General features: G+C 42.2%; 1 protein-coding gene across 5 annotated transcripts in view; it reads left to right on the forward strand.

The window, feature by feature from the left end:
* pacsin3 (protein kinase C and casein kinase substrate in neurons 3) overlaps window positions 1–13,287 on the forward strand; it is a 96,353-nt gene that overhangs the window by 63,925 nt on the left and 19,141 nt on the right. For all 5 annotated transcript variants that reach the window (XM_060940927.1, XM_060940923.1, XM_060940924.1 and 2 more), the window contains 6 exons: window positions 1,839–1,995; window positions 2,759–2,994; window positions 3,095–3,250; window positions 5,618–5,793; window positions 6,554–6,674; window positions 11,565–11,692. In XM_060940927.1, coding sequence (XP_060796910.1) covers window positions 1,839–1,995; window positions 2,759–2,994; window positions 3,095–3,250; window positions 5,618–5,793; window positions 6,554–6,674; window positions 11,565–11,692 — 974 coding nt within the window. The remainder of the gene's footprint in view (window positions 1–1,838; window positions 1,996–2,758; window positions 2,995–3,094; window positions 3,251–5,617; window positions 5,794–6,553; window positions 6,675–11,564; window positions 11,693–13,287) is intronic.

The raw sequence follows: 13,287 nt of genomic DNA on the forward strand, positions 1-13,287 counted from the left end.
GCTGGGATAGGCTCCAGCTTGCCTGCGACCCTGTAGAACAGGATAAAGCAGCTAGAGATGATGAGATGAGATGGTTCAGCAATTCTTGGAAAAAAAAAAAACGTTCTTACCATCAAATACTTTTATTCCATATTTTGTTGCTGCCTTTTTTTTTTTTTTGGGCGGTTGGCAAACCAACTTAAAGTTGCGTTACCGTCACTGACTTGGCTGGAGTATGGAACAGGCAATATTGGGGAGGGGAAACTATATTCTTTTAGCTGTTTCTTTAAAATACTTGATTACAGTTTTTGGGGTTTTGTTTTCAAGTAGAGTTTTTATTTTATCCTTGGTTGGTTCAGCAAATCTTGGGGAAAAAAAAAACATTCTTACCATCAAATACTTTTATTCCATATTCTGTTGCTGCCTTTTTGTGTGTGTGTGTGTGTGTGTGTGTGTGTGTATTTTGGGGGTTTTCTTCTTCAGATTTTTTTTTTTTTTGGGCGGTTGGCAAACCAACTTAAAGGTGTGTTACCGCCACTGACTGGGCTGGAGTGTGGAACAGGCGATATTGGGGAGGGGAAACTATATTCTTTTAGCTGTTTCTGTTTCTTTAAAATACTTGATTACAGTTTTTGGGGTTTTGTTTTCAAGTAGTTTTTATTCTATCCTTGGTTGGTTCAGCAATGGGCGGCACGGTGGTGTAGTGGTTAGCACTGTCGCCTCACAGCAAGAAGGTCCGGGTTCGAGCCCCGTGGCCGGCGAGGGCCTTTCTGTGCGGAGTTTGCATGTTCTCCCCGTGTCCATGTGGGTTTCCTCCGGTTTCCCCCACAGTCCAAAGACATGCAGGTTAGGTTAACTGGTGACTCTAAATTGAGTGTAAGTGTGAATGTGAGTGTGAATGGTTGTCTGTGTCTATGTGTCAGCCCTGTGATGACCTGGCGACTTGTCCAGGGTGTACCCCGCCTTTCGCCCGTAGTCAGCTGGGATAGGCTCCAGCTTGCCTGCGACCCTGTAGAACAGGATAAAGCAGCTAGAGATGATGAGATGAGATGGTTCAGCAATTCTTGGAAAAAAAAAAAACGTTCTTACCATCAAATACTTTTATTCCATATTTTGTTGCTGCCTTTTTTTTTTTTTTTTTTGGGCGGTTGGCAAACCAACTTAAAGTTGCGTTACCATCACTGACTTGGCTGGAGTATGGAACAGGCGATATTGGGGAGGGGAAACTATATTCTTTTAGCTGTTTCTTTAAAATACTTGATTACAGTTTTTGGGGTTTTGTTTTCAAGTAGAGTTTTTATTTTATCCTTGGTTGGTTCAGCAAATCTTGGGGAAAAAAAAAACATTCTTACCATCAAATACTTTTATTCCATATTCTGTTGCTGCCTTTTTGTGTGTGTGTGTGTGTGTGTGTGTGTGTGTGTATTTTGGGGGTTTTCTTCTTCAGATTTTTTTTTTTTTTTGGGCGGTTGGCAAACCAACTTAAAGGTGTGTTACCGCCACTGACTGGGCTGGAGTGTGGAACAGGCGATATTGGGGAGGGGAAACTATATTCTTTTAGCTATTTCTGTTTCTTTAAAATACTTGATTACAGTTTTTGGGGGTTTTGTTTTTGAGTAGTTTTTACTTCATCCTCAGTTGGTTCAGCAACACGCTCTGCCATTTTGTTTTTCACTACTCACAGTATATGAGCTGATATCCTAGGAGTAGAGTAGCCAATCAGAGCGTGCGATTTGCTCATATCCAGTGAATGTGGATAGAATAAAACTAATAATAAATGTGACTCTTTAGTATCGCAATACTGTGTAAACCTGTTCTTATTCTACACCGCCTTACGTTGTGTTTTATGTGTTGCTCAGCCGGGGAACTACAAGAGGACAGTGAAGCGGGTTGACGACGGCCACAAACTCTGCAACGAACTGGTCAGCTGTTTCCAGGAGCGTGCCAAGATTGAGAAGGCCTATTCCCAGCAACTGAACGACTGGGCCAAAAAGTGGAGGGGTGTTGTAGAGAAAGGTGATCAGGACATTGGGATTTAGTCCAAGGCCATAGGGGATCTCCCCTGTCTTCTTGAAATAACCTGTTGCTCAAACAGATTTCTCTTGATTGACATGACCACTCTATTTTCACTTGTTGATTCCCAGATTTAGTTACCAGGCATGCAGATGCGTCATGCTAGCTTGCTCAACATGGCCAAGTCTTTCTTTAGCAATGTTTAGACCATCATAAATCTGTTAATGTGGCATTTATGATGGTGTTTAACCGACAGTGCTTTAAGGGTACTATTGTGGGGGTGAGAGAGAGAGAGAGAGAGTGTAAGACAGAATTATCTACCTATGCAAGCTTCAGCACACTAATTTTGCCTATGCGGCCTCTTAGGAGCAGTGAACCATATCTAGAAGTCTCATCTAGGATCTAGGATCCACTTCTATATCACTTCCCTGACGCATATTTGTTTTTTAAATGGAGAATGCCACATTCCAGACACATTTGCTTAGAGATTTCAATGTAGATTTCTTTTAGAGGAGTGTGTACTACTTTAGAAAAAGAAAACTTAGTATGCCAGAATATGCAACCCTATGTTCTATAAGTACTCTATTACAAACCATGAATTATGTCATGGTGGCGTCTCTTTTAGATCTTCCCAGTGATTTGATATATAAAGAAATTGTTATTCAGAATCAGATAACCTTTTTACATAGACATTGTTGACGGGCTGGCAAAAGTTTATATTTTCATTGTTTTAGTTTAATAAAAGAACAAGAGTTTCCTTTTCTAGGTCCACAGTATGGCACCGTAGAGAAGGCTTGGCATGCGTTCATGAATGCAGCAGACAAGCTGAGTGAGATCCACATGGAGCTGAAAGAAAAGCTGGTTACGCATGACAGCGAGAAGGTCCGCTCCTGGCAGAAGGACGCCTATCATAAGCAGATGATCGGAGGCTTCAAGGAGACCAAAGACGCAGACGAGGGATTCCGAAAGGCCCAAAAACCCTGGGTCCGCAAACTTAAGGAAGTGAGTTATCTTAAATTACCTTAAATCATGGCTCAGAAACGGTTCTATTTTTAGCATAGAGATTAAATGAGCTGATGAGTGTTCTGTTGCATTTTGGTAGGTAGAGGCCTTTAAAAAGAGTTACCATCAAGCCCGTAAGGAGGAACGGACAGCAATGACGCGTGAGACACATGCCAAGGCTGACCCCACCAAGTCCCCAGAGGAGGTGCGCAAGTTCACCGATCGGGTGGAGAAGTGCACCCAGGAGGCAGAAAAGGTAACAAAACCAAACAACGTTAGCTCCTAAATTGCTGTGTTTATCTTTGGCTCATCTAGGGATCACAAAAGCTCTCGGTTACTGATAGGGTTGGGGGTTTGAAGGCCAATTTATGCTGACAACCCAGTCCTCGCAGATGGCGTCACAGATGGCGTCTGCGAAGCCCCCCCCCTTCGCAGACGCTCTGCGCGCACCTCCCAAAAATTGTGACCACCGCAGACAGCCTCGCAGACAGCGTCGCAGACAAGAGGGCTCTGATTGGTCCACTCTACATTCGCTGTACACGCACTTCCGCTTCCCTACTTTCCCGGTTTGGTTTGTTTTCACGACCGCCATTTTTAAAAACACGAGCGAGGATGGAGCAGCACGAAGAGTGGTTGATCGAGGAAGTGAGGAAGTACGTACATCTATACGACTCCAGTTCTAGTCATTATAAGTAACCGGAGGATAAACACTCCACTAACCACACCCACCAACTACTCCTAGCGATTTCGCGACTTCGCGCCCCCTTGCGTTGTGGCGGTGAATAACATCACGCACGCCTATTACTCCCCGCTCAACGATAAATTACAACTGTCTGCGAAAAGCTATCTGTGAAAGCCTTGTCGCAAGAGCATGCAGAGGCCTTGAGCCTCGACTGCCTTTGTTGGGGCCTTGGGCAAGGCCCTTAACCCTAACAGCTCAATCTAACCACATCGACTTCACATAGAGGTTGGAAAAAGATGTAAAAAGATGATGATGATGACTATGTCTGTACTCAGAATTCCTGGGATGTTATTGGATTGGATCCTTCATGACCCTGACCAGTTACTGAATGAATGCATCGCCGTGTTTAGACTATTCAGTCCAACTTCTCATGCTGCTTCCAGGATGATAATGCTGTAATGTGATGAAGTAAGGAATGCTCAGTGGAGTTAGTCATAATGTATCTTTATGGTGTGATGAATGACTGGTGTCTGTGTTCATGGGAACCACAATGGGTGGAGATCAAAATGCCAGTTTCTGTTTCGTCAAGACAAGACGGGCTTGGTTGGTGATGGATGGTGCAAGGCCTTTGTGCTATTTTGGATCTGCTCTGTCAGTAACTGCACTATGGACACATGTCCGGTAATAACGTGTCTGTCCTTTTCATTTTGGATCAATAAACAAGATACGGTATAGGATGTCTTTACAAGCTTTGTAAGATGTCTTGAGACTTCTCAGAATCTCAGATTTGAATTCCTTGCTCTTACATGTTTCAATCAAACAGTCGTTATTGTAGGTTAAGATAGAAACATCCAGCCACTTGGCGAGTGGCATGTTTTGTAAGTAAAATATAGTTGATCCATTTATTCGAAAGAACATGTTTGGAGTTGGAGGAAACTAAATTATAGTCCATTTTTAGGAGAGACTTATGGAGTTATATAAAAGCTGCATTATTGCTTACCCTTATGACATAAAGTATCATTCCATTTCACTGCAGTATATTAAAAATAGCTGATGGACTCAATAGTGAGCTCAGTTTAGGCTGCAAATGGAATTGCTTCAGGGAATCGCACAAACAAATCAAGCCAGAACTCAAACCAACACCCTCGTATTTCCTGGAAGCAAAGATACACCTGTAAAGAGACATGATAATATGAACGCGCTTTTATCCTGAGGTTCTAAAAACCCATTCGTGAAGTCCAGTTTATCCCTTCATTAACACAGCTCACAGTACTTGGTGAGAGTTTGTTCAGGTGTTCGAGTGAAATGCGGCAAGAAATACTCGCTCACAACAACTATGGACCCAAGCCAAGTTGAATACTTAAACGTGAAAGAAAATTAAGTCTTAACAAACCAACAAACTCCACCTATGCCAGCAGCTGGCAGAGTAACAAGTTCTCATAAGTTCAGTGCCAACTATTTATAAAAAAAAAAAAAAATTCCCCCTCATTGCACTAATGCATTGCTGAAAGCATATATTAACTTTCAGACCTTTAGCCAAAGCAGAGCTAACTTCTTCAGAAACAGGATTTTTTCCTAAATGCAAAACTCTAAACATCTGTTATTTTTTTTCAGAAGCTTCTATGTGCTTCTGTGTACATGTATCTTTCTCATGGATAGGACCTCATGAGGGATATGAGCTCTAGGCATTATTTGCGTAGCAGCCAAACCTTTGGGCCTGTGACAGAAATGTTGACGGGCCTAAATTCACAGAATCAAATGTCCACAAACTAATTTTTTCTTTTCCCATCGCCACTCTGACATGTAAGAAAGATAAATCTTTTTGTTTAATTTGTTCCATTAGAATTCTGTTTAAAGGTGTGGCATAATCCATGTTTTTTTTTTTTTTTTATTGTCACATGGTCCTGAGATGAAAGGCTGCTTTTGTGTGTCATGCCTTAGGCAAAGGAGCGCTATGAGAAAGCTCTGGATGAGCTGAACCGCTGTAACCCACGGTACATGGAAGACATGGAGCAGATGTTCGAGATAACCCAAGATGCTGAGAAGAAGCGGCTGTGCTTCTTTAAGGAGGTGATGCTGGACATCCATCAGCACCTGGACCTCTCCAGCAGTGAAAGGCGAGTGTGCCGTCTTGTTGAAAGAAGTCATTAATGGTTAAAGTTCAGTGAATTTTGGAAATGCGTGTTCAATATTTAACCTCAAACGGAATATCCCTGCCCTCAGATCCATAAAAATCCATATCTGCCTTTCGCAATCCTGACTTGTGTAGTCAGGCTTTAGAACACTCAAGGCTATTTAATAGTTCAGTCATGTATTGGCAAATACATCAAAATGTTAACTATTAGTTCTAGTTTTCTTTGACTCTGAACTCCGTTATCGTTGTTTACCTTTGAAAGAATGTCAAACATCATGTTGTCCATTAACCAGAGAGTCTTTTAGAACAAAGGTTGAGGCAAAGCTAGCATTTGAAACCATGCTTGCTTTAAGCTGTTGTTTGCCTGTTTAGTATTGGATTGTTCCTGAAAGTTGTCATCGACAAAAACGTCCACGAATTCTCCCATTGCTTTTTAAAGCAATGCCATTGTTTTTTCCTCACATTCCCCCTATAATTATCTAGCTGCTCCCAAGATGTTAGTTCTGTGTAATTTGTATTCAGGAATCTCCCTTCTGATCCAGGGTGTTTGGTTAAGGTGTGTTAGCTTCATTCCACCAAATTTACATGCTTTCTCAGGCACCATGTATGCATATGCCCTCACAATAAATTCCTAAGAATGAAGAAGGTGAATAAGATTAATAAAGATATTCTCTGTTCATTGTTGTAACCGACTGTTCTGATAAATAAATAAATAAAAAATACTGTGCAAATTCTTCACTCAGGTTTAAGGACTTGTACCGAGATTTGAGCCAGACCATTAATGCAGCCAGTGACACAGAGGACCTGCGGTGGTGGAGGAACACACATGGACCTGGAATGAGCATGAACTGGCCCCAGTTTGAGGTAAAGTTTTGAACTGGCCCCAGGTTGTATTAAACTAAACACGTGAAATGCAACATTTGAAATACAATATTAATTTGGCCTCAGTAAACTTTCCTCAATCTGAGGTATAGTTTTGAACTGGTCCTAATCTGATGACAACAATAGTGAACTGGCCCCAGTTTGAGGTATAGTTTTGAACTTGCCCCAGTCTGAGGTACAACAGTGAACTGGGCCAATTTTGAGGTACAACAGAAAGGTGGGTCCAGTTTGGGGTACACCAGTCAACTGACTCCAGTTTGAGGTATACCAGTCAACTGGCCCCAGTTTGAGGTATAGTTTTAAGGTGGCCTCTGATTGAAGTACACCAGTTACCTGTCCCCCAGTTTGAGGTATAGTTTTAAGGTGGCCTCAGTTTGAGGTACAACAGTCAACTGTCCCCAGTTTGAGGTATAGTTTTAAGGTGGCCTCAGTTTGAGGTACAACAGTCAACTGGCCCCAGTTTGAGGTATAGTTTTAAGGTGGTCTCAGTTTGAGGTACAACAGTCAACTGGCCCCAGTTTGAGGTATAGTTTTAAGGTGGCCTCAGTTTGAGGTACAACAGTCAACTGGCCCCAGTTTGAGGTATAATTTTGAGGTAGCCTTGGCTTGAGGTACACCAGTTAACTGTCCCCCAATTTGAGGTATAGTTTTGAACTTGCCCCAATTTGAGGTACAACGGTGAACTGGGCCAGTTTTGAGGTACACCAGTCAACTGGCCCCAGTTAGAGGTATAGTTTTGAGGTAGCCTCAGCTTGAAGTACACCATTCAACTGTCCCCCAGTTTGAGGTATAGTTTTGAACTTGCCCCAATCTGAGGTACAACATTGAACTGGGCCAATTTTGAGGTACAACAGAAATGTGGCCCCAGTTTGAGGTACAGCTTTAAACTGACCCCTGTTTGGGGTCCAACAGGCAACTGTCCCCAGTTTGAGGTATAGTTTTAAGGTGGCCTCAGTTTGAGGTACAACAGTCAACTGACCCCAGTTTGAGGTTTTGAAGTGGCCCCAGTTTGAGGTCCAGGTTTGAGGTGGCCCCAGATTAAGATACAACAGTAAACTGGTCCCCAGTCATTGATATACAGTATAGAAATACTCAAGAGAAAATAAATATTCAAGTTGACATACAGTACAGAAATAACCCTGGTTTGATATAAATGGTGAACTGTGAGCTGGCCCCAGTTTTACAGTATAGCAGGGTTTCCTGCAGAAAATCAGTTAGTCAAGGTGGTGATCAGGGGGGAGAGGGCGTTGCCCGGGGGGCAGTGGCGGTGGTGACCGTCGAGCCGGGGGGGGGGGGGGGTGTTGGGCGGGCGGTGTCCTGTTTGGGTGACGTTGGCGAGAAATCTGGATCACAGGGCCAACAACTTCTTTAAGGGCAACAGCCTTCTTTTATTTACTGAACTCTTTATAAATAAACAAAACAGTTAAAGTGCAATAACAAAGTGCAATAACAAGATAAACAATAACAAGATAACAACATACAATCACACAACATGTGCAAGTATTTTAGTGTGATACAACTTCACATAGTTGTCTGTAAACTCTGAAGGGGCACTGTTGAGTCTTGTTTGTGATTGGGGTGGAGGTAGGCGTTTACAGGATCATAAGGGGAAACATCTTATTTACTCTTTATAAATAAATAAAGCAGTAACTAAGTGCAAGGGACAGCATACAATTGCACAACGTGCAAAAACACTTCTTGTCTGACACAACTTCAGATAGTTGTGTTCAGGTAGTCGTTCTGACTACTTATGGCACAGTCGGCAAGTAATGTCACTACAGGCCATCCTCCTTGGTTTGGCAAAGAAAAGTTCAAGGGCCCTGTGGTAATTGAACACTCCCACTAGTGGACCGTTTATGCTGATCCTCATGCAGGCTGTAAGGCTGTCACCCTGCAGCCTATTTCTGAGATCGGTCTTGATCTACACATAGAGGGAATGAACATTAGATTAGAGGAGGCGGCGCAGATGGTGAAGTCGGCCGGCTTTTCTGAACAAAGTATCCTGATCTTTTTGACTGCTTTTTCCCATCCATTACTGTACACTAGAGAAAACCACGTGCAATTGTCAAACATGGCAGAAAGCCACGCGTAAACACAGCGGTAGCCTGATAAGAAACTAAACGAAGGAATTGCAGAGCCTATCTAAAAGAATGCACGGGCAAGCAGTTGATGGGACACTCTAAATATGTGACCCCTCACCGAATCCAGGGACACATGTCGGCCGAAACAAATCCGAGATAATCGCAAAAGAAGCATTTTTTTTTTTCGAAATTTGTGATTTTTGTTTTTTTCCATCATGTGCAAGTTGAGATCTTGAAGAATGCAATCAGTATTTCAGATAATAGATTGTTTTGTTGGAAAAGCATACATTTTTTTTGTTGCAAATTGTCTCGTTTTTGTCAGGACTGTAGTCTGCTGGGGGGTGTGGGTAAATTACCATATGGGCCATTCACATGATTATTTAAGTCTTTTGTTTTGTTTTTTCGCGAATCAGCTGTATGATACGAGTTGAGCGCATGGCTACTTAACTGCATACAGGCATGTAGTTTCACTATGGAATGAGTTACTAAACAGAGTGCAGAGGAGCTGAAACACCACGAAGCAAACAGACACACGGTATTTACATCGGAGATAACCATTTCTAGCAAAAAAACCCCGCAACCTCGTTTTCCAGATTGAATGGAATACTTGTATGATCGGATGATACATGGACCGTTCTAGGATTACATTCCATCGGAGGCATTGGTGTGTGCAAGGTGCCGTTTCTCTTTCTGATGGGGTAAGTTTATTAATCTAAGGCTGTGTGCTTATTTTTGCATGTAACGGAGTGTTGTGGTTTGGTTAAGCCTAGGTCACAACCGAACGTACGATTTTTTTGGCCGTGCGATTTTTGGCGTTTCCCAAATTGCTGCGTTTTTTTTTTTTTTGTTCACGGAGAAAGACGCGCATTGGCCGTAAGTTTGTCTTGCAACCTGAAAAAAAGGTAAGCGCCCGTAGAGTTTGTTTGACATGACAAAGAACCTCTGCGGCCGGTCTGCAGCTCGAAAATCAGCACATCACACGCGCGCTCTCGTGCGTTTCATGCGTGCTCTCCGTGCGTTTCTTGCGTTTTTTGCGTGTAGACCGGCCGTAGGAGCACGGTACGGCCGGTTGTGACCAAGGCTTTACATGAAACTAGTGTTGTGTTAGTTGTGTCATCATCGTGCTATCTTTCTTTCTTACGGTGTGAGTAATTTTTCAACCACAAAACGTTAAAGTATACTTTAGGACTTATTTTTGTACTTCATAATTGTTTTGGGCATACTTTGCATGGAAGGAAAATTGACGTGGTGATCTTTGTTTACATGAAAGTAGTATCGTGCTAGCTCGTAGGGGGTAGGGCTTTCCTTAATGTCATGCAAATGAGCACCATTATGTGCCCGCCCTGCACCCAGAGTAGCTGAGATGGAAAACTTTGAGGGCGATTTTCTCCCTTTTCTGTTTTAAGAAGTATACACTTTCAAAAGGCCACACATTCTTCAAATATTGTCAGATCTCCACATGGAAGGCATCATTGGAAAGCTTAGAAACTGTACTTTCTGAATCTGTCAATAACTCAAAATGCCCCCGGGCCGACATGTGTCCCTGGATTCTGTTTTCTGACACATATGTTTAGTTTAGATGAATAATTGTCTTACCTCCACATGTCCTTCCCACGACGACGACAGGTTGTATGATATCCAGTTGCTGGATAATTAGCCTAAAAAAAATAATAATGTTGGTGTAGCAACAGATGATAGATGGTGCAGTAACATATTTAACCAGCAGATGCTGCTATTCGGCCTCATCGCAATGCGGCCGTATTTTAATTGTCTATGGATGCGGCAGATTTTTTTTTTTTTTCCCCGGGGGGGGGACGTAGTCAAGGCGGGGGGCAGTTGTTGTCAAGGCGGCCGCCCTAACTATAAAGCGCTGCGGGAAACCCTGGTATAGTATTGAAATAACTTCAGTTTGACATGGGTTCTGAAATGTCAGAAGTCTGATGTGCAAGAGTGATCTCTTCCGACAGTTTTGGGTATACTAGTAAACCGGCCCCAGTTTTAGATAACGTGGCAACTGGCACCATTTGGAGTTACAATAATGAACCAACTTTAGTTTAGCATTTCCACTCTGTAAAAGCCATTTGTTTTGTAGTGTTTATCAACTATAACTCAGTGCAGTATTTTTTCATCTGCAAACCAAAGAACCCACATTCTCTTAGCCCAGAGATTTGATGTGACATTTCCTGTAGAAGCACCACAGTGCATCTGTATGCAAGTTGTCCTTCACTGAGCCATCCGAACCATGAGCTCTGGGCTTCGTGAATCCTAATGGGCTGATGCTGAATGCTCTGTTGTTTCCATGGCCCACGGATGACTTGTGGAATGCGGGATCCTTCACTCTGTGCCAGCACTCCCTTTTCCATACTCCATTCCAACTTTGATTTATCTGCACCACCCTCAAGCCACCCTGCCGAGGACATATTTACTCTTCCATCACTACCACAGACCTAAATATTATTCTTTGGTTAATGCTTAATCAAGCCATTGGGGCTTCTTGAACAGACAGCAAGCATGGTGCAACCTACAGGTAAAGTAGACTCTCACTTCGTCCTCATGGCATCCTCGTTTCTTTTCCTGAACACTGAAGCTCTTTGTGCAGCACCAGAGTGACCTAGCATGTGCCACGCCAGGAAGTCTGACACAGTGTTTGCCATGTGTCATGTTAGGATTGATTCTACTTTCATGCTGAGTTAAATGGACTGACACCTTCTGGAGTTGTTATTTATATTTGTGGAATTATGCATGCGAGATGTTCACAGTATTGCTTTTTGTGTACTTTACACTTTATCAGGAATGGTCTCCAGAAGCCAACCGCACCATCAGCCGCAAAGAGAGGAACAGCCAAATTGATGATGTCACTTTGACCAATATCGTCTCTGCTCCTGATGAAGTACCTCAGACTCCACAAGATACCATCCGGTAACACCCACAATTTATAGTTTTCCTGCTTTTGTTTGTCTTGATGTAACCCCTTTTCCTTGACGATCATCTCGGAATGTTTTCGATGTATTTGGTAGCTTGCTCAAGAGAGTGCTGGGATAACTGGATAGAAAGAAAATATGGCTTGTTATTTGAGCTGCTTGTTCTCATGGGAAAATAGATAGTTGCGGCAAGTGTTCCTCATTTTCCTCTCTTGGTGCAGGATTTGAGAGACACCAAATTGACCTGTAGTACTCCTGAAAGGTTTATTTATATCCTAGAGTCATTTATTATGAATTAACCTTTCAGCTAGAGAGGTGTTGGCTCTTTTTGCTATCCATTTTCTTATCTTGGTAACAGTTGTTCCCTCTGGAGACTTTGTCCTGATGGTAGTTGTATGCAAGATCATTACTTGGGCTTATTCAACACAATATGTGTGTGTGGATTGGTGTGGCAGTATATTGACTCCGTCTAAATGAAGTTAATATCCAAGGAAAGGACTACTCTCTAGTGTACATCAAGTCAAGTTGGTCGTATATCAGCACGCCCTTTATAGCCATCTGTTTATCAGGGGGCAACAGAACAGATGTTTTTGCTCCAGCATTTAACAGGGTACATACTGGGACTTGATCTAACAGCTTTAAAACATCAGCTACATTCTACAGCTGGTTTGTTTACAAAAGGGAAACATATGTGCTGCTGTTGGTAGGTTTTTTAATAACTATTTAGCATCTTGGTTATTATTGAAAAGCTTCGAATGTTACAAGTAAGCAATAACACACTTTGGAACATGCTGTTATAGGTAAATTATCACAGATAGGCTTGTTGGGGTGCTGTCACTATCCTAAAGTTCATTATTTTCCGATAACAGCATGTCACAAAGTGACAATTTATTCTTCTTATACCACAGCTATTTGCCAACAAAGATACGGTGCAGTACATTTTATATCCCTCATCAGAAAATTACCGTGCAGGGATTGGCCAAGGATGGCTCACATGACACAAAATAGTTCCACCATTGATTAAGCAACGCATCTCATGACGTCCAAAATTAAAAAAAAAAAAAAATTGGATATGTTGTGAGTCAGTCATAGTATATCCTGGATATACCATGAACTAATGTCAGAATTTCAAGCTATACGGCCGACTCGAGTCTCAGCTGTGGCTCCGCGAGCATTTGTATGTGTGTAGATCTACGCATCATGATCGTGCTGAGCGAGGCAGGTGATAGCATGGTATAGTGCACATGCACAGGTCGAAGGTTGCTCTGACGTAAACAACAAACATGGCTGGCTCCAATGAGTTTATGCCGAGATTCAGTCTCATAGATGATGAGGATTTTATAGAATCAGCTGATAGTGAGAATACAAAAAAACAAAAACAAACGTATGGATCTTTAAGGAATACTGCAGTCTTGTTGAAGTGAATTATGAAGAGTTTGGAATTTTTTGATGAGGGAGATATATATATATATATATATATATATATATATATATATATATATATATATATATATATGTTATTTACCAGCTGGGAGGTCCGTATCGTGAAATACTGTGACCGAGGTCTTGAAAGTACTGACCGAGGTCTCTGGG

This window comes from Neoarius graeffei, chromosome 15, assembly GCF_027579695.1.
Source record: "Neoarius graeffei isolate fNeoGra1 chromosome 15, fNeoGra1.pri, whole genome shotgun sequence".
NCBI classification, from domain to species: Eukaryota; Metazoa; Chordata; class Actinopteri; order Siluriformes; family Ariidae; genus Neoarius; species Neoarius graeffei.